Genomic DNA, 21,871 nt, shown 5'->3' with positions numbered 1-21,871 from the left:
TTAACATTTTTAAGGAACAACAAGAAAACCAGAATAACTGAAATGACAGGAGTTAAGGATATAAAAGTGAATAAGATCAAAGAGATAATATGATCCTGATCGAGTAGATCATTTGGGAGGACTGACTCTTACTTTGAAGAACAGTTGGTAAGTTTTGAATCGAGAAATTAGATGCTCATATTTATCAAATTAAAACAAAATAAGCAAAACAAACAAGAAATGCAACCCACTCTGTATATGGTGTTCAAATAGATGGTGGAGGCAAAGGCAAGAAAGAAACAATGCTTTGAACAATATTGCAATAATCCAGTTAAGACCTTTAGACCAGGATTGTAGCAGGAGATGTGATGAAAAGTCATTATATACCAAATAAATTTGAAGGTACAGTCAATAAGATTTTCTAAAGTATTGGATATGAATGAGAGGAATGAAGGACAGCTATAAGGTTTTTGGCCTAGGCAAGTAAAAGGATCAATTTGTCATCAACCTACATAAACAGGTGGAAAATAGGACAGCTTTAGGGTGAAAATTAGAAGTTAAATCTAGACATATACCGCATAATTAGAATGCAATTAGAAATTTAGAATAATTGTATATATGTTTGGATTATTAAAAAAAAGAGGTAAAGATGGGAGGTCTAAATTTGGAAATTTTCAGTTTATACCTGTAATTATTGCTATATCTATATCAAGATATTGATATGTATAGTAACTGAAAGAATAAGTAAGATCATTAAGGGCCAGGATTTAAATAGAGAAAAAAATATTAGAGCCTGGATTACTCCAAATTATGGAGTTATAAAAAGGAAAAAGACCAAGTAAAAGAGACTGAGTAAAGGGAAAACCAAAATAATGAAGAATCCTGGAAGCCAATTGTAGTGCTTTTGCCAGGATAAAAGGAATAATCAAGAAGGTCAATTCAACCACTGGCTAAGGTAAGATATTGTTACTCTTTTTTTTTATTTGTTGGCTTGCTTTTGTTGTTAATGCTCTTTAGTTTTCTTTACTAAGTTTGATTTTTAAGTCATCAGAATCTATTTCATATGCCTGAGAGCAGGATTGAATGTAATAACATTCAGGTTGTCTTTTAAAGTTCTAATAATGTAGGTAGATTCCTCTCAATGAACAATATTCAGATATGAATGTAAACAGATATTATATTTTTCTGAAATTATTGAACATTCATAATAAAACAATGATTACATTTTAATTATATTAGGAAAAATGGTTATGCAAATGGTTTTAATTTAATTCTATCTCAAGTGTAAGTAGTTAAAGCTAATTAATTTATTTTGTTTGAAAAGTAAGCACATATTAAGTATTAATTTTCTTCAAATATTACCAACTCCACAGTGCAAGAGAATCAAGTAATTGAAACTAATATTAGTGAGTGTATCATGTGCATCTAGTGAAATAAAATTAACCAAACCCAGTAGGGTAAATATTATTGTCTATTTTTTTTGGAGAAGATAATTTTTTACTTGTCAGTAAGGAAATAATAAAATCTCATTTGACTCCCAAAAGCATTTTTCCACTGTAGGAATTTCAAGGATTACTGGAAAATTATGGGAAGTATTAGTATTACACAAATCTGGTAATTTCTTTGATGAAATCTGATATTCCAATTTATAGCAGAAACAATCATGTACCTATTAAGTATGAAATCTGTTATCACTGCCCTTATGAAGACTCCAGTAGTTTATCAGTGATTTACAGATGAAGGAAAGGAATAACTCTGAAACTAACTTCATTATTTAATTGCCAAAAAATGGTAGTCAAATTAACAATTCTTCATAATCGGGCTTAAAAATTTAATATGTTTTATCTGGTATCAATATGATTTTCTCATAGCAATTATAGGTCTACAACTGAAGCTTGGTTTGTTGTGGTGCTCTTAGTATTTACAGCATGGTGAACTCAGGCAGACAATGAAACTACCAATTCCCCCCATTTCTGATTTGACATAATCTCTTCTTTTATAAGTAGCTTTTACTCATACTGTAATTCTGGGCCATCTTCAAATGTGTTTACTTACTGTCACTTGTCCCTCTAGTGATTATAGAATAAATGATAATGAGAGGCATTAATAGATATCTAATTCATTTTCTCTGACCACCTTAAGCCACTCTATATAATCCTCCTCAAATATTTGTCTGATTTATGCTGGAAGACCTCTAGCAATGGAGAAACTAATTACTTTTTAAGGTAAAAATTAATACTTTCTGAACTAAAACTAAAAATTTTCTGTTTTCTTGGCAATTCCAATAATAAGAAAATTGTCAAATATTTTTTAAGTAGCTAGTATGTTTTTGTTTTCTTAGCATTAAATTAAATATTTAATATGTGTTAGCTATTGGTGTTAAAGTTATTGAAATAGTCTTGGTCTTTAAATACTTGACAACATAGTAACAGAATACATATGTATGTGTTTATAATTTGATAAGTATTTGCTATTTTAAAAGGCTTGCTAACAGACTAGTCAAAGCCAAATTTCTATATAAATTCCACCTAGGAATCACCCAGAATATGACATGTGTTCCTCAAGGGAGGAGTTAAATATAAGAGAAAGAAAAGGATAATTCATAACATAGAAAATGGATATCATGTAATCTTCCTGTGAAGTTTCTGTCTTGCAGTTTAGGTTTCATTCTCCAGACTAAACCAGGGCAAGTTTGCTACATTACAGTCTTTCAAAATTTGCAAATGATTACCATGCACAATTCTCCTTCTCTATTCTTATTTCCCATGTCTTAGGGTATCTATATTCTGTTTTCTGGACAATCCCAATCATTAATAAAATGTACATTCCTTAAGATTCCTTATCTCCAGTCTATGTGTCACTAGTTTTTTTTAAGATTTCCTCAAATATGGTGGCTTCCAACCTCCTCAACAAAATTATCAATTAAAAAAAACTCCAGTAATTTGTTAATACACATTTTAAATGTTACCCAAATTATATTCCATGAATTATCTAATCATAAAGAGAAAAGTCAGAACTATCATTTCTCATTCTGAAAACTATACTATTGATGAAGGAAGAGTGGTTTAAAGTTTTTTCTTCATCTACACATTACTGACACATACTTCGTTTACTCTCAATAAAATTCACTGGTTGATCCCATAGGAAAGAATTGTATAAAAAATTAAAGTTAATTATTCACAGGTATATTTACAATATTTTATATTCCAAATGTGTCTCACATCCTTATCGATGGGTAGACATCAGTGGTTCAATAAACACTTGTTCATATTTGCGTGGTTGCAGCAGAAAAATCACAATTTGTACCAAAGCCCAGTATTGTCCTACCACAATCTAGTTCCAAATCACATGCAGTAATTTAGCTGTTTTTCCCTGAGTAAATCATGTTTTACTTTTAAAGACATTTAAAAAATATTATAAGTGAGATCAGAACTGCTTCTAGGAATTAAGTAAAATGAAATTTATTTTTATAAATAGTATTTTATTTCATAAAAATACAAAAATATAAATATACATTTATAAAAATATGAATGAATTAACACAAAGACATTCTTCAACTAAATAAATATGGCAGTAATAGTCATTCCTATTTCTTAGGGATATATTTTTCATATTAATTTACAAAGCAGTTGCACAATGTTTCATTTAATAGTAAAGGTGACGGTAAATCAGTTAAGAAAACATTATTTATAAACTTCTTATATCTAAGAAAAGGCACAAAAAGCCTTTTATATACTTTTTATTGATTATTGATGTGATATACTTTCCTTCAGAGATTGTTAGTCAAAGAGAGTGAACTGGTTATTATTACTTTTTTAAAATCTGTGTCATTCATATTCATTCACAGAAACTTACTGATTAAGCAAACCCTAAGACAACACCTACGTATTGTTTGTAATTTTTATTTTTTTAAAAATTTCCTCCAAGGAAGAGAATGCAGGCCACTCCATCTAGTAACAAAGAGAGTATTTCCGCTGACATCCATGAAGTCATACCATACTCTTAATCTCGGTCACTATCGTCACCCCCATACATATCAGCGAGTTTTTTAAAACGAGGCCCCCAGTCACTGAGGTAATCATAATCTTGGTTACAATCTGCTGTGGGAGATTCCAAAGAACTGAGTGAATCTGCTATTGAATCATTCCCTTCATAGGCATATGTTGCCAGTGAATCATAAGGAGGTGCACTTGGGTCTGAGTCATTTTCTTTTAATCTTCGATGGATGAAATCTTGTACATCAATATTTTCCCACAGAGGTACTGTCCTCCTTATCTGAAAAATTGTTTCAGGCATTACATCCCTTCTAAGTTTACTATCTTCTCTTGCTTCTGGATTCCTTAATGTGCCAATGTCAAAAGCTTGGGTATCTTCTTCCCCACCGCCTTCATCATTATAGGTCACGATGTTGTCCCGGACATCATCTTTTGAAATTATCAGAGGTTCCTTTTTTCTTTGCCTCTTCAATGCAGCAAACAGCACAACTAAAACTATTAACAAAAGCAAGTGAAAACAAATACAGCAACAACAAGAAGAAAAAAACAAAGAGATAGAAATTGTGAGATTCCCTGATTCAGGTTTAAATTAACATAACACACTTTTGTATTTGTGACATTGGTGTAGTGTAAGAAATGTTAAGTTCATTTGGATATAAAGAGTAATTATCCTACACAAATACAGGATAATTTGGGCCTATGACTGGGTATATCATCTTGATAAAGAAACAGATATTATACTGCCATTTATTTACTTTCATGACTCAATCTCTGGCATTGAAAACTTTATTCAATTAGCCAACTATAAATATGTAATGCCTCATTCTTCCCCAATTCATGTTTGTTTCTAAAGCTACAATCATTATTATCTCAAGAGAAATTGAGCTCAAATTTAATATTCTCTTAATGACACAAGGGAATGCATGCAAAAGATTACTAACATATATGCATATGTCATGTGTATATGTATGTATAATATATATTATGTATATACATATCATACATATGTGCACATACACACGCATGTATATATATATTATGCTACTAATCTCATCTATGCCTGTATGTCATAACTGTTTAGTTAATTTATTTTATTGACCTGGCTTTGCAAGCCTGCTTAAAATCTGAAATATAACTCCATAAGCTACAATATAAAATTCAAATTCAAACTCATCCCTACCTTGTACTCTTCTTACAGATATTACCTTGTTTCTAAGGACTTCCTTGACATATAGTTGCATTCAAGCTTTGGGGCTGAAATGTTAAATGTGCTCCCTCTATATGCCATATTGTTTTATTATTTCCTTGTTTATGTTATCAAGTTAACTATGAATGTGATATGATATACTTCCTTATTTCTTGTTATACTACTGGAATTTAAATTATTATGTATATATTTGACAATGAACATTTGAAAGATAAATACATTTTGAAATTGAAAACTACATTTTAAAATGTAAGAAAGATCGCGTGATTTCCAACAAAATATGTTTCCCATTGAAAATGGACCAAATCCATAATTTTATACATAGGAAAGTTAAGAATTAAATAAAGAATATTTTCCAAAAGCATACTTATACATTGCTGGGGAGATATAAAAACCAGATTTTCTCTTACTTTAGGGAAGTTAAATGTTTTGTCAATACTATTGATGTTTTGCTGAAAAATAAGGACATGTTGGCTTAAAACCTACCATTCATTTTCTCAGTCTTTGTTTTGAGATTACACAAACTCATTTCCATTGAGACTGCACTTCACCATGGCCCTTGAGTCCCTTACAACTACACTTAAGGCCCATCCAATGTTATTTGTCATATTGGCCAACACACTTTTCTCAGCTCTTCTTAATTGGTAGAAAGAAAACAAAAATTTCATTAGAAGTATCTTCACTAACCTCCACAGATCAGGCTTTGGGTGCTGAGCTATATTCAGAATCATGTTGAAGACATTTTAAAAAACTATTCATTAAAAACTAGACATATCTATACTCTCATCTGTTAAAGGATGATCATGGTTATTTAAGTCCAAAATAGATCTGAAATCAAATCAAATCTAGTGAATCATGCAGTAAAAAAAAAAACAGGGTTCTTTCTAATTTCAATATTGAATGAATTAATTTATAAATATTCTATGCACAGAAGAACAACCATATAGTCAAATTATTTTAAGGGTTCTTAACTAATATAATGTTTATTAACTTTCACAAATGGTCTTCAGAATCTGTTCTGAGGATTTTCTGCTTTGTCAGGTCAAAAGTATCTGCTTCATTTTCCTCAACTGAAGTTATTAATCTAAGCTATGTGAACGGAATTCAGAGAGGCTAAGATAAGGAATAGAAAAAAATGCATCCTTATATTCACTATAACTTGAATTTAGCATTTTTTCTAGTGTAGATATCAGCATAAACTGTAGTGATAGTAACAGTATGTATGGCTATTAAACCTATAGAAATCACAGATACTTTGTATTGCATTATAGTTAGGATATATCATGAAAGATCATTACACTTGCACTAGAACAAAGCACATATGACACTAATCAAACATGTTTTGCTTTTTTGTTTAATTTGGATAAATATATTTCTTTTGGGGTTACATGTCTTGTTTTTATAAATTTAAATTAGTATTCTAAATAGGTCCATAAGCTTCGTCTTCACTACCAAAGGTGTCCAAGGAACCAAAAAGGTTGAAAATCTGTGTCCTAAGTTTTATTCCCCTACTTTGCCTTGTAACATGGATTTAAACTGCAAACTACATTTCTTCAAACTGTATCAGGATAGGTCTACAATATTATTGCCCATGCTATATCACCACCTTGCAAAAAGCAGACTCTCCTAACTTTAGAAATATAGTAACTAAGTCTATCCATTAGTATGAAGACTTGAAATAACAAGAATGCTTAAATAACTTTTATAATGAAACCTTATGAGTTAGAACCCATTTTAACAAAAATAATAGAAAATCATTCCACATTTAGGCAATGAATTGGGAAGATAAAATGTGAGAATTGTGTGCCTTCTATATTTCCCAGGGCAGAAAGATGGCAGGTTTTTTCAGAATAAAAGAAGGCTTCTAGGATTTCTGCATAGAGAAAAATATTATAAAATTTAGTTGGATAATGTTATAATATCTAAACTTATTTGCGGGGACATGGATTATGTTTCCTCATGTATGCATGCATGTCTTTATGTGTGAGTATGTGTTATATTAATATTGAAATTAAAAAATTAAATTTGAAATATACAGATTTCCATATTATTCTAAATTAGGAAAGTAGAACTATTTGAGCAAATAAAGCAATATGATATCAGTAGCACTTAGCTAAAAGAGTAAGCCAACATTTAATCTCCATGGGGATACAAAAATATTTTCAGAGGAATTGAACTTTCTTAGCAGCAGGTGGAGATGTGGACTGCTGCTACTGATGGTAGCAGTGCGTAAGTTCTAAACCATTCTGAGAAAATGTTTTTCTAAATAGTTGGATCATCATAACTGAGACAAATGTTTTCCCCTCACTTTCAACAGTTCCCCACTGAAGTCCTGCAAGAATATCTGGCCAAAGGGATTTCATCCAGATAGCTTGAGAGGATTTGCAGTGAAAAGAAGCCAGCACATATGAGCATTGGAACATAAATTTGGCTAGCTCTCTTGCCCTAAGCATTCATTTTGGATGAATATTTGATGGAAACGTTTTGGGGGGGTGTTTTACAGTGGAACAACTGTTTAATTGAATTAAATTGTTGTCCTGTTAGGGCATGCTTAAATAAAGCATTTGCAACTGGAAGCATGACTTTATTTAGAAAATACTGCTGGAATCGGTATGACCAGAATGCCATGGTGATATTTTAAGAAATAAACTTAAACGTTTAATTTGGTGTATTGCACCTACATTTAACAGATTTTATGGGAAAAAAAACAGTTTATCTTATTGTGACAACTTAAATGCATTGGCCAATTCTATGTATGATATACATAACAGTATTTGTTAGGAATATTATTTGTAAAGTAGTCTTTTGTTTTGAGGATAATAGAAAGGTGAATTCTGAATAGAATAATCTGGGTTTTAATGCTAGTTAAAACATTTTCTGAATGAGTGATTTTGTGTAAGTTATCTAACCTTTCTGAGAAAGAATAAAATTATCTACCTTAAAGAGTTTATATGAAAATTAAATCAATTATGAAATGAAATCTCCTTAGAAATGTGGCCATGTTAGTTAACACTAAACACTATTAATATAAAACATACTTTGAAATATATGCATATATCACTAGCTATTATATGCTTGTCTTTGGTCTCTTGAATGCTAGAACTATCCTCAGTCAAAAACTCATTTGTTTTTCAATTGGAAGAACAATTTTAATAACAAGTTAAAATTTTCAGTCTTTAGCTGTAAAGAACAGTGCTTTCTGGTGTGCAATCACTGGGTAATGAGGGAGAGAATTCCTTGAGCTGAATGAGCATATCTTGGGGGCATATCATTCAGGGGCATAGTTTACCAAGTAGTATGACGACACAGAGAAGGATGGCGATGAGAGCTCCCGTGCTCAGGCCAGCAGAGAGGACCAAGGCCTCAGCATTGCAGGACTGCATGTTTCCTTGATTATCACAGGCACACACACGAATGGTGAGTGTGCCAGTGCTGCTTTGAATTGGATAATCATTATCAAAGATTAAAATTGGCAGCAGATACGTGCTCATTTTGTTGCGGCTATACCCATCTTTTCGAGTCATGATTCCTGCTGTATTATCTGAAAAAACATAAAGTTAGACCAGTTTTAAAATTTTGCCTCTTAAGGTTTCATATTATTTGTCTTTAAAAATGTTCTGTACCTTTATTATCTACAATGGTGAAGTTTGGATTGAGGGGAAATTCTGGCACTGGTTCAAAGAAGAATTTGTGACCTCGGGGAGGATCATCTTTGTCCATGACACTGACAGTCTGAATTAACTAAAACCAAAGAAAAAGTAATTAACTAGAGCACAAAAAGCAACTCTTGATTTTAAATCAGTGTTTGAGCTTTAAATTTACCACTAAAATTAAATAAACAAAAAAATCCATTTTCAGAAAATTTTGCCAAGTTTTTTTTTTTTTAATAGTTCTGTCTGATGTAACTTATTGAATGAAAAATGCCCATCAAGTATCAGTTTGCAGAGCACCTCTATGAACCATTGTCTTATTCCTGGCCACCATAGTATTCAAGAAAAGAAAAGAAAAATTTGATCATGCCAATATTTTTTGTCTTTTAACATTGTTAATAATATACTACCAGTCCATTTTATTATGAATTGGTTACCAATAAGTTGCCTCCACTAGATAATGATTGTTTCAAAGCAAGTAACATAACAGATGTATTTTTAGAAAACAAAAGTGCTTAACACAACCACTCCTAGAGATTAAGGAGACTATAGTTTTGGAAAAATGAGCAATATGCCATATAATGCCAGAAAGCAGAAGATTTTAAAGCTATGGGGCACCATAATTACAATCATGTTGCATACTTTATTCCAATTGCTTGCTCTTCTTTTTAATGGTATTTGCAAAATTTAGAAGAATACACAAGTAGACACTTCTAAAGTTTTGTCAAAACACTGTTGAATTTGAGAAATGATAGCACCTCTCAGCTGTGTTCCCTGTAGATCAGAGGTGTGCCAGAGTGTGAAGATGGAGCAGCAACTGACAGGTTGGGCAGAAAAATTCCATTGAGCATTTTATTGTGGATAAAACACAAAGCTACACATCAGGGTGCTTGTTTTCCAGTCCTGGGTCTGCCATCTGTGTGATTTGTAATCACAGTCATTTAATTACTGTTACTTTCAAATTTTTCTTCTACAAAAACAAATAGTTGCACTACTTCCAGATATAATAGTCCAACATTCTGTGATGAAGAACTATTAGAATTTCACAGTAGTTTAATGTAGCCATTGTTTTGGTTATTGTGTGCCTTTTATGGCCATGCCAGCCTTCATACTCACTAGTTAATACTTTTTCCTCTTTAATTTGATATCAACTATAATTTTGTTCATTTTATTGACAGAGTGACATGTAACCTTATGTTTCTTCATACAATGCTTTTGAAAGTGCATAATTATTAATACAAACTTAATATGATTTTTCTCCTTAGAATATTGGTGTTATGACATAGAAAAATTTATATAAGATCTAATATTCCTGCTCAAACTTTTGTTCCAGAATAGCACTAGTGTAACTAATAGTTAGTAATATTTTAACATTGATCCTTTCTTGAAATGATTGGATGAGCCATTCTTTAAACATATTTTAAGAGAGAATACATCAGTAGCTTGACATCTATATTAGGTTTCATTTTAAAACTTTGTTAATTTTAACAAGAAAATTGTTTTCCACCAAGTATATGAACAATGACATAGATATGTTAATAGTAATAGTTACTATTAACTAATTACATTAAGAGATTGTAATTAGTTAATATCAATTATACTTTATCATTATCAAATATTAATTTGATAATGAATAACTAACTCACATGAAACAATAAAGAAGCATACTAATAGATAAATAGGTAGAGAATACCTACAGGCTATTATCAGTGGGCTTGTGTCCCTCCAAAATATGTTTAAGTCCTAATCCCCAGTACCTGTGATGTGGCTTTATTTAGAAATAAGTTCTTTGTAGGTGTAATCAAGTTAAGATAAAGTCATACTGAATTAGGGTGGGCCCTAATCCAGTGAATGGAGTTCTCACAAAAAGAGGGAAATATGGACACAAAAAGAGAGACAGAAATAATATCGAATAACAGTGGAGACAGAGATTGGAGTGATGTGGGTCCACAAGCCAGGGAATGATGAGAATCGCCAGCAACCACAGAGGCTAGATGTGGCAAGGAAGGCTCCTCCCCTAGAGCTTTCTGAGAGAGTGTGAACCTGCTGACACATTGACTCGGGACGTCTATCCTCCAGAACTGTTAAAAGAATACATTTCTGTTGTTTCAAGCTATCTAGTTTGTGTAAATTTTTCATGGTAGACTCAGAAAACTAACATAGCTATAAAATTTTCAGCCTTGATAATTTTGGAGGAATTCGTGTTAAAATTATTGTGAGAGTTTACGTATTGGTAGATAGTATTTAAAATCTAGTCTTGCCCAGTAAATGAGCAATTATCCACATTTGGTGGAAGTTATTACTAGCTATATAACATATTCCAAGTGCTATTTAGAAGCACTGATGAGTATTTATAGATAAAATTAACTTCTACTTTGAGGATTTCATTACAGAAAAATGAAACCAGGTAGTATATAAATATAAATGTATTATAATGCTCACTGTAGTGCTGTCTACTAGAGTAACATTTTGTTGGTAAACTAAATTTCCATTAATAAATGTGTAGTTAAATAAGTTAGCTACGCTATGCTATGAAAAGTAAGCATCAATTTAAAAATAATCATTCACCAAACTGAAAATATGCACATTACATGTCACAAAGTGAAAAAAGGAAAACAATTTTTAATCCAAATAACTGTGTAATGATTCTTTGCTAGTGAAAAGAAAATAAAAACTTCATTTGTATTTCTGCATACGTAAGTGAAATGTGATATGAATCTCTGTCTTAGTCCGCTTGGGCTGCCATAACAAAACACCACATACTGAATAGCTTAAATAGCAGAAATTTATTTTCTCACAGTTCTGAAGTTTGAAAGTCTGAGATCAGGGTATCAGCATAGTGGACTGCTAGTGAGAGGTCTCTTCTTGACTTTCAGATGGCTGCCTTCTTGCTACATCTTCACATGGCCTTTCCTTTGATTGTGTATGACAATAGAGGGTGATCTCTCTGGTGTCTGTTCTTTGATGGACACGAATCCTGTCAGGTCAGAGCCTCACTTTATGCCCTCATTTAACTGCGATTCCTTCCTCAGAGACCCCATCTTCATGATACAGCCACACTGGCAGGTAGGGCTTCAACATATGAATTTTGAGGGGGCAGAACTATTCAGTTCATTATAATCTCTACTGAGATAGAAGAAAGACTGTGTTCTACTTTATTGTCTATATTAAAAAGACATGAGAGAATTATATATGATTCTTAACATCTACCTACTTTTTTCTCAAGGAAATATCCAAATAACTCATTTAAAATTTCTTTCAGTAAAATGTATGCAGTTACTGCCATTTGTAAAATACTATATTATGTAAAAAATGAAAATATTCTGCCTTTTCTTAAAATTACTTTAGAGATATCTGAAATATTACTTTATATGAGGACTTCATAACTCTTGTATAATCTTTTTTATCGCAATAATATTAAAGTTGAAAAATTACAAACAAAATATAGCTTGTCTCAACCAAAATGTCCTAATTGAGCAATTGAAAGTAGCAAAATGTAATCAAAACAATTATTATGATTTCCTTTATATTAACACAGAACAATTTTATTTTCATACTTCATGTTTTATTTAATAATGTATTTTCATTCTATTCATGATTATAATTCAGTATCAGTATAATTATGAAATTAGGTAGGAACTTTTTATTTATGTGACATTCATTACATACCTGGTATATAAAATAAAACATCTATTATAATTTTTCCTATTATAGCATGGATTACATAAAAATATTTTAATAGTCATCCTTTTAAGATTATTGTGAGTTTTTTGGTAAGAAGAGATAAATAAGTGACGAGGACTGACAATAGTTTGCATGAAAAAAAATAGCGCAAGTAAATTAACGCAATGTTGTCTGCCTTTGTGGAAGGGAAATTTTTTTTAAGTTTATAATAACTTACCTGCCCAGGTTTTGCATTTTCACAAACAAATGTTTCATAGTACATGGCAAATTCCGGAGCATGGTCATTTATATCTAGAATCCTGATGAAGACAGGAATGTGGCTACTTTGTTTTGAGTTATCTGCAATGAGAACAGGTGTAAGATTTCAGTCTCATTTACAGAGTAGTAGTGATATTATTTGCCCCATTTGTAACTTAGCAACAGATCATTTCTGGGGTATTCACTTCTTGAATGGTTTGCTGATGGATATCTCAGCTTTCTTATGTGGTCTAGATGAAAAAGCATGATAGAAAGAGGAGACTATAACTGAGAGTGAATATTATTTGTAAGAAATAATTTCCTTAGACTGATTAATTATTTTTATGAGGTTAGATTACAATTTTATTCTACATTAAGATGTAAAAGAAAATCAAGTTTAAAACAAATGAATATTTTATAATTATTAAAATTATTTAAAAATCCAACATAATCATTTCTCTCAGATCTTGCTAATAATAAAATTATTCTACTCAACAAAAAGAGTCTACTTAATGCTACTATTTTACTACTTTGGTGAAAAATAATATGTTTAGATGGATGTATTTCCAACTTACTTATTTCTGTGGCTGTAATAGTGATGTTGTGCCAAGGAGTTGATTCCCGGTCCAGAGGTTTCAAAGTGAAAATAGAGCCATTTTCTGAGTGAATACTGAAAATCCTGTCCATATCAGTATGCCGATCAACAGAGTATCTAGCAGAAAAGGGAATCATAATTCCAGGCATTGTTTTAAGATGATTAATTTATCTACCATTTCTTAAAGTTATAGGCAGTGCACACAATGGTCTGATAAATATGACAAGTAAAATACCAATAATTTTCTTGAAGTTTTACTTAATGTAATTGTCATTTAGACAATCTGATATATTTGGCTGTTTTCATTATTACTTTTCTGTAATTATGTGTACTTCAGAGTCATTAGTTATACTCATGAATCCTTGTGGCAGCTTTTAAGTGAGTTTTTAATTGTCACTTGATTTATTTATCCTATCATAGACCTATTGCAGTCCTTGAGACATATTAAAGTCATATTAAATTTGATAGCATCAATTGCATTGAATAAATTGAAATTATGTTGAAAATAACACATAAAAACATCTATCCACAAATTCCTTATAAGTGAACACGCAGAGGCTGTTGTAAAATACATGGCTCTTGAATGGTTCTCTATTCAAGGATCATTTTAGCTGAATCAAAGGTCTTCCTCCAATCTCTCCCTTCAGACTGTTCCAAATAAAAACTGACATGACAAAGGACCACAGAATTACATGATTCTTTCTCATCAGGGATATATATGGAAGATGTCGCCATAAACTTTGTATCATTCAGTGGTTGGCAAAATAATGCCCATGCTCCTCCAAAGGACATCTATCTCCTAATCCCTGGAACCTGTGAATATTTTACTTTACATGGTAAAAGTAACTCTGCAGATATGATTAAGGCTAAAGACACTGAGATGGGAGATTAATCTTGATTATCTAGATGGGCCTAAACTAATCCTATGAACCCTTAAAAGTGGAAGAAGAAGGCAGAAAAGTAAAATTCTAGCTTATATGAAAATCCTTTAGTTACATCAGGCCATGTTAGGCTGTACTAGATACCATTTTTGCACATTTAAGATTTTTGCTGCTGAGTGTTTAATTGAGCCCTCCAGGAACCTAAGTGTGTCTGAAATGTTAATTTCATATGAATCATATGGGGATCTTGGTAAAAACACATTTTGATTCAGTAGGTCTAGTGTGGGAACTGTTATTCTGCATTTCTAACAAACTCTTAGGTGAATCCCGTGTTATAAAGTCCATAGACAAGGCTTTGTATGGCAAGGTTATAGACCATGGGATAAACTGGCTAAAATAAGGACAGCTAAAGGAGCAGCAATGACAGAGAATTAACAGACTAATTAGCATCTGATGGCATCCTCATTTTTTTAGGTCTCTATTAAGACTTAGCAAATGAACTCCCTTTTAATCTGGTGAATTAGGGAATTAACAACTCCCATTATAAACCTGTAATATATCCACCATCAGGCACTGACTTTGACAAAAAAAATAGGTATTTAGGTTTCTAAACATTGTGAAACATTGGCAATTTTGAAAATACTGGATGAAAATACATTTATATATTATGATTTTTTGTTTGGGTTATTTTAATGAAGAACATGTGACAGCCTATTATTATAAGAACTATGCTTAACTTACGGGATCCATTAGTAAACTCAGATTTCAAAACTAATTTTAATGACTTAATATAGAATATGAAGCTGGTTACCTAATTTATTTTCTGCTAAATTTTGTAGAATTATTGTTTCAAACTAACAAATATTGCTTCAAAGTGAGTATTTGGGCATGTGGAAAATATACATACTATATGTATATATATTATATTTCATCTCAAAGATAGAATAGCTGAAATCTTTGCATAGATTTATTTCTGTACGTCACTCCCAAAATATGAGACCAAGTCAGTCTTCTTCTTGTTATCCTTTGGAAGTGTTGTGCAATGGACAACAGAGCTACATGGAAAAGGTTCCCTTACTTTTGCAATAATTATGATTGTAATTTTTCTACATGGTTGTTATAAAAAGAATTTGGGGATTTTTTAAAAAAAACTCATATGACATATGGTCACTGCCCAAGAGTAACTATCCTTCCGGGGTGGGAAATGCTAAGTAATTGGAGAATACTTTAAAACCTAAATATAAAAATAATATACAAAATGCATAATAGTGTATATATTTCCTAGAAGCAAAAGTTATGTTGAGTTTTAACTAAGAATTCATTGTCAGACAAGGGTCTGAGATAGTTCTTATTTTTTAAAAATACCCATTAATGTACTAAGATAAAGAATAAAAATCATATGAAATTTTGTCTTTTTAATTTTTATTGCTTAACTGGTACTAAAATGAAACAAAATAGAAGGTTTCCTATCTCTAGGTTTCAATCCTCCTACAATTTAGTTCCTAATGTGGCCTGAGAAAAATCACAGGGACATTTAAAAAATTTTTTTTCCCTAAAGTACTTACACCAAATTCTGTTTGTGAATACCAACAATCCTAAAAGGAACACAAAGAAAGAAAATAAAAGAACATAACCACATCTATGTGTTGAATGAAACTCAAATCATAATATTCACCTGTATATATTTATCTCCATTGTTGGAAAATCAAAGATCAAGAGGAAAATAAAGATCACTTTGTGCCCATTACCTCTCGCCCTAGAGATTACTATGGGGGTTTCTATGATTGAGGAGTAGTTAACAGCTCTAACATTATACAAATCTAGCTTTGACTCACTTGGAGATTGTGTGGGATCAAAATAGGTCTGTGTTTCTGGCTGCCCTACTCTTAGGTTCAACCTTGAAAGACACTGTTTTCAAGTTAACAATTCATGAAGGAGAATCACCTTGATGATTTATAAATAGTTCACTTTAGCATTAACACCGCAAACTTTCAGATCTGTATTTATAAATTTGCCGCACTGCAGATGATGCCTTGCAGTTTTTCAAAGCCCAGAGATCATTTTCATTTATTTAGCAGCCAGTGTTCTATTTTCAACACAGAATAGGATGTTCTGGTTTACCTATAAATAATAAGTACACTGGATTACAGCAAATGATCAAAAAGAGGCTGTTAAACACTTAACATGGGACAAAACTGTCTCTATGTCCCAGCAGATGGCTTGTTAAAACAATATTTTATTGATCTCATTATATTGAATTTTTAACAATAAGTTTTAAAAATATCATTGGCATAATTTTTTGAATGCATACATTTGGCAGAAACTGGAGCCAATCATATCAGCAGCAAAAATAATAACGTAAATAGATCACAAGAGAGCTAACACTGTGGAAGCTGAACTCTGGTTATAGTTTGTTTCCTTTTTGTTTTTTAAGTTCTACAATTAAAAATCAAACACACAGTAGATCCCTTTATTTTCACCTCCTACAAAAAATGTAAATTAAATTATAGACACCAGAACAAATCAGTAACATGTAGGAATATGTCAAAGATAGTATTCCTTTTCCTTTCCTGAATTCCAGGTACATCTTCCATGAAGTCAGTATAATTAGGTTATGAGTTTGCTCATTCCTTTCCAGCTACTGCTTTCTAGAAATGTATTTTCTAGCTTCAAACTATGAAATCTTCCTTGAGAATGTGGCGATACTGCTTGAACAAATAGTTCTAACCTTTTTTTCCCAAATATTAGTGATATGATTTTGAAATTACTATTATTTTACTTTCTGTAATAAAATCAAGTATTAAGAAGTACTGATATATGATATATGAAGGCACTTATTCCAGTTTATGCTGGAATCATGTACATTTTATTTTGACATAACTAAATTTCTCACCAGCAGGTTTGTTTTGTACTTACTTCTCTATTTGACTGTGGTAGAACTGATTACTTCTAAAATTTGTTGAACTTTAAATATGTTGAGCATAAAATTGGTGTGAAATGAGACAACATGTTCTTTCAGAACCTGTAAAGCTATAATCAACCCTATAACTTAGGAAATCTATGATTACTAATGAGGTGAAGCGGAGCTGACAACAGCTGCTAATTGTAACCATAATCTTATGTTGCAAGTGGCAGATGTATTTCTGAAAGTACATTTGATGAACAGATTTACTGGTGGGTGAGAATTACTTCACAAACTTTCCCTGGAAAATGTTTCTCCACGATATTTATCATAGCCTATTCCTTCTCTGGGGATCAGTCATCCTTCTAAATGCTATCAGAGCAAATGAACAAGTCAAATATTACAATGTTGTTTCCTTATTGAATTACTGCTAGTTTTTCATACTATAATCGAATATATAAAGCTTTTTTTTTGCATACATTTTTATGCTAACAGGAATCAGCTTAATGCTATATTTTCAGGCATGGCTTTATATTTTGGTGATGTGGCAGTATGATTTTAGGAACTTAATTTCAGATTCATTTGTTCTCCAAATATTTTTCTTCCCATTGTCATAATTCTTGAGATTTTACATGTAAAATTACTGCTCATTGTTTTTTCAAGACTTGAGTACCCTACAAAAAGTAAATATTTCTGGAGGAGCTATGAATTTAAAAATGTATCAGCCACTTTTATATACCATACAGCAAGAGTGCAAGTTTTACTGTCAGTCTTTGACCAAGAACTTTTTCTCCTAAAATTGTATCATGAGGAAATTATCAGATATAGGGAAGGAGATATATGTGTACATATATATATAATCTCTGAACAATCTAAATTTTCATCAGTGATGCATTACCTACATGGTAGTATGTTATATTTACGATGGAAGTTTATTAAAAACTGTACTGACATTAGCAAATACTCACAATTAGTAGAATACATAAACCCATATATATTATATAAGCTCTACTTAATAAAAAATAGGAGATTGATAAACTGTTTGAAAGATGAAATACTTGATGGAAGTAGAATAAATATCACTGGAGTATCTACTGAGAGGAGAATTATAGGTGTCTTATTTGCTACAAAATTACCTATGCAATCTACTTTTCTAAAAATGAATGGCTGCAATTATATAATCAAAAACATATTTGAAATGATATTTTGAATGTCCTCTTCAACTATAAAATAACAGGGGCTGGATTTACCACCCCCATCTCCGCCAAAATCCACTAAACACCAGATGAAATATATGAGACAATTATTTTTGAAACATTAGATACCAGGAGACAGAGAGGGTAATTCCTGAGATAGGAGGAAGAAATGATGTGATCCTCAAAATTGGCTGCTGCCTGGGAGGGTTTCTGAACAATAATGCAGGAAGTGGGAGCCCAAATAGAGCCTATCAATTCCTTGAGTTCAGGAGATGATGCTGAGAGTCCAGGGAGACCAAGGTGGCTAGAATTTTCTGGGCAGAGGACTTCATAGGATAGAGCTTCACAGAGAGAGCACCACAGAGATATGAAGAGGATCCTACTCAACTCTTCAGCTGAGTACTGATCAGAACATACAAGAGAGCAGATAAAATGAAGCCACAGATGTTACCAATTATAAGGGCCAGAGGGAGCAAAATTGAACTGGCATGTGTCTGGAAATAGTCTAGTTCCCACCAGCCAAAGTAGAAAACTCATAACTCATGGGGCTTTGATAGAATACTCAGAAATCTCTTACCTGGTTTATGGGGCAAAATTAGTTCTAGACAAAGGGATGCTAAAGCAAAGACCAAAAGGTTTAAGCTGTTTCAAGTAACTTAGCCACACATCTGAACACAGCTCAAGAGTATTTATAAAAATGCAAAGCTATCACACACTAAACACAGTATAAGCACGTTTGTCATGCAATCAAAAATCACGGGTAAGCAAAAAATGGGAAATGTGACTGCAAAGAAAAATCTGTCAAGTGAAACTAACCCACAAATGACACAGTTGACAGAAATAGCTGACAATAATATTTAAAAAGTTATTTTAAATGTATTCTGTATGTTTAACTAGAGGAAAGAATAAGGAAATAATATAGATATAGATGTATAGAAGAAACTACTGTTGGGAGTTGAAAATTATACTCTGATGGAATTAAAGCACGTAAGATATTTCAGAAAAAAGAAGATTAGTAAACCTGAAAAGGAAGATGAATGGGAACTATTTAAAATGATTAAGGTTGGGGGGCTTAAAAATTAGAGCACCAGTGAGCTCTGTTGCACTTTCAAGAGACCTAACATAATTAAAATTAAATGATCTGAAAGAGAGGTAGGTAGGGCAAAAGTATTGAATAAATAGTGATTGAAAAGTTTTCCAAGTTTGAGAAAAGCCATAAACTCACAGACCCAAGAAGGTTAATAAACTTCAAGTACTAAATATATGAGGCATGTTACAGCAAATCACATCATAATCAAATTGCTAAAATCTAGTGACAAAATTTAAATACATGCTAAGGAACAACTAAGTTACAAAGAGAAAAATAAATGGAAAGACGGTGCAAAATCTTTACAATAGAGGTAGAAAAAAACAACTACCCTCAATCTAAAATTCTATACCCAGAAAAAAAGAAAGTGATAACATAAAAAAGGAAATAAAAAAGAATACAAAATAAAATAGAGTATTAATCCAAAGAAGGCAGAAAATAAGAAAGATGAAACAGAGAAGGTAGAGCAATCAGAAAACAAATAGCAAGATGATAATTTAAAATTAATAGTATCAGTAGTCACATTAAATACATGGTCTAGACATCACAATTAAAAGGTACAGAATGTTACATTGTGCAGTAAAGCAAAACACAACTATCTGCTTCTAGTAAGAAACATATTTTAAATACAAAAGCATAAATAGGCTAACAGCATCATACTTAAGAATGAAAGACTAATTTCTTCTTAAGACAAGGAGGAAGGCAAGGACTTCCATTCTTATCACTTCTATTTAACATTGTCATGGAAGTTCTTGCCAGTGCAATAAAGCAATAAAAAATATAAAATATGTTCTTGATATGTATACATAAAAGCACAAACCATGGCTGGAAAAAAAACCTTCCATGACTGGAGAAATGCATATTTTATATAGATTAATATATTCAGTATCATTAAGATATTATCAATTCTGCCTACATTGATAAATGGACTCAATACAATCCCAATAAAAAAATTTAGGAGGCTCTATTGTAGGAGTTGATATATGAAAATGTGAAGAGCCTAGAATTTCCAAGCAACTTCAGGTAGGAAAAAAAAATTTTAATGGTAAATACTACCTAATTTAAAGACTTTTTATAAAGCTAACAGTGTGCCAATTTTGTAAACACAGGTAAATATATAATTGGAATAAAATAGAGAATTCAGAGTTAGTTTCATACTTATATAAACAATTGAATTTTGACAAATGTACAAAGTTTATTCAGTGAAAATGATAGTCTTTGCAACCAGTGGTGCTGGAAACATTGGGTTTCCAATGTAAACATTCATATACCAAAAAAAAAAAAAAAAAAAAACCACTTTGGTCCATAACTCATACCATATAAAATTAACTTAAAATGAATCATAGGTATAAGTATAATACTAAAAGTGATAAATCTAGATAAAAAAATAGAATGAGAATTTTGGGATCAGGCAGATGCTTCCTATATAAGATACTAAAAGCTTGATCCATAAATTCAAAAGATAATAAATTGGATTTTATTAAAATTGAGAACTTTTGCTTTTTGAAAGTCACTTTAAGTGAATGGATATACAATCCACTGACTTGGGGAGAAAATATTTGCAAATCACATATCTGTTAAAGGACTTGTATCCTCTGTGTGTGTGTGTGTGTGTGTGTGTGTGTGTGTATGTCTTCAAATCAATAACAAAGAAATAACCCCGTAAAATTTAGGCAAATTCTGAATAGACACCTCATTAAAAAACATATGTTGGTGATCTAAACATATGGAAAAAAATGCTCAATATCATTAGCCATAAGGGTAAAGGAGATACTATTATACATCAATTAGAATGACTGAAATTAAAATGGTTGACAGTACCCAGGTTGGTGAGGATGTAGAGAAATTGGACCCATCACACATGCTGGTAGGAATATAAAATTGTATAAGCCCTTTAAAAGTTAAACATATAACTGCCATGTGTTCCAGTCATAACCCTCCTAGATATTTACTCTAGAAAAGTGAAAACATGTAACTATACAAATACTGATACACAAATGTTTGTATGTGTAGTTATATGCAAATGTGTATAAATGTGTTATCCAAATATTTGAAACAACTCAAAATGTCAACCAATAGGTAAACAGATAAGCAAATTGTGGTATTTCCACATTTTGAAATACTATTCAGCAATTAGAAAAATAAACTATTAATGCGCTCAACAATATGGAAAATCTCAAGATAGTTATGCTTAAATGAAAGAAGTTAAAAGAGAATAAATATTGTATGATTTCATTTGTATAAATTCAAGAAAATCCAATCAAATTTAATCTATATTGCTATAAAGTAGTTCAGTGTTTGCCTGGGGATGGGGTTGGGTTCCAGGATGTTTGGGAGGGAAGTATTACAAAGGGGCATTAGGAAACTTTGGCAGAAGATTTTGGGGATATTTTAATAGGTGTATTAATATGCTCCCTGCACCAGTGGGCTGGCACTTGCCCTGGGACCAGTCTCATCT

The 21,871-nt window shown here is 31.6% G+C and overlaps 1 protein-coding gene across 2 annotated transcripts in view; it reads right to left on the bottom strand.

Moving 5' to 3' along the window:
• Positions 1-3,981: 3,981 nt before the first annotated feature.
• The window catches only part of CDH9 (cadherin 9), a 98,821-nt gene continuing 80,931 nt past the window's right edge, over positions 3,982-21,871 (bottom strand). For both annotated transcript variants that reach the window (XM_057709505.1, XM_057709506.1), the window contains 5 exons: positions 13,328-13,464; positions 12,733-12,854; positions 8,805-8,922; positions 8,471-8,722; positions 3,982-4,469 (listed from right to left, as the gene is read on the bottom strand). In XM_057709505.1, coding sequence (XP_057565488.1) covers positions 3,982-4,469; positions 8,471-8,722; positions 8,805-8,922; positions 12,733-12,854; positions 13,328-13,464 — 1,117 coding nt within the window. The remainder of the gene's footprint in view (positions 4,470-8,470; positions 8,723-8,804; positions 8,923-12,732; positions 12,855-13,327; positions 13,465-21,871) is intronic.

This window comes from Hippopotamus amphibius, chromosome 15 (assembly GCF_030028045.1).
Source record: "Hippopotamus amphibius kiboko isolate mHipAmp2 chromosome 15, mHipAmp2.hap2, whole genome shotgun sequence".
NCBI lineage: Eukaryota > Metazoa > Chordata > Mammalia > Artiodactyla > Hippopotamidae > Hippopotamus > Hippopotamus amphibius.
Note: the sequence above shows the minus strand (reverse complement) of the source record. Positions and strands in the feature narration are given on the sequence as shown.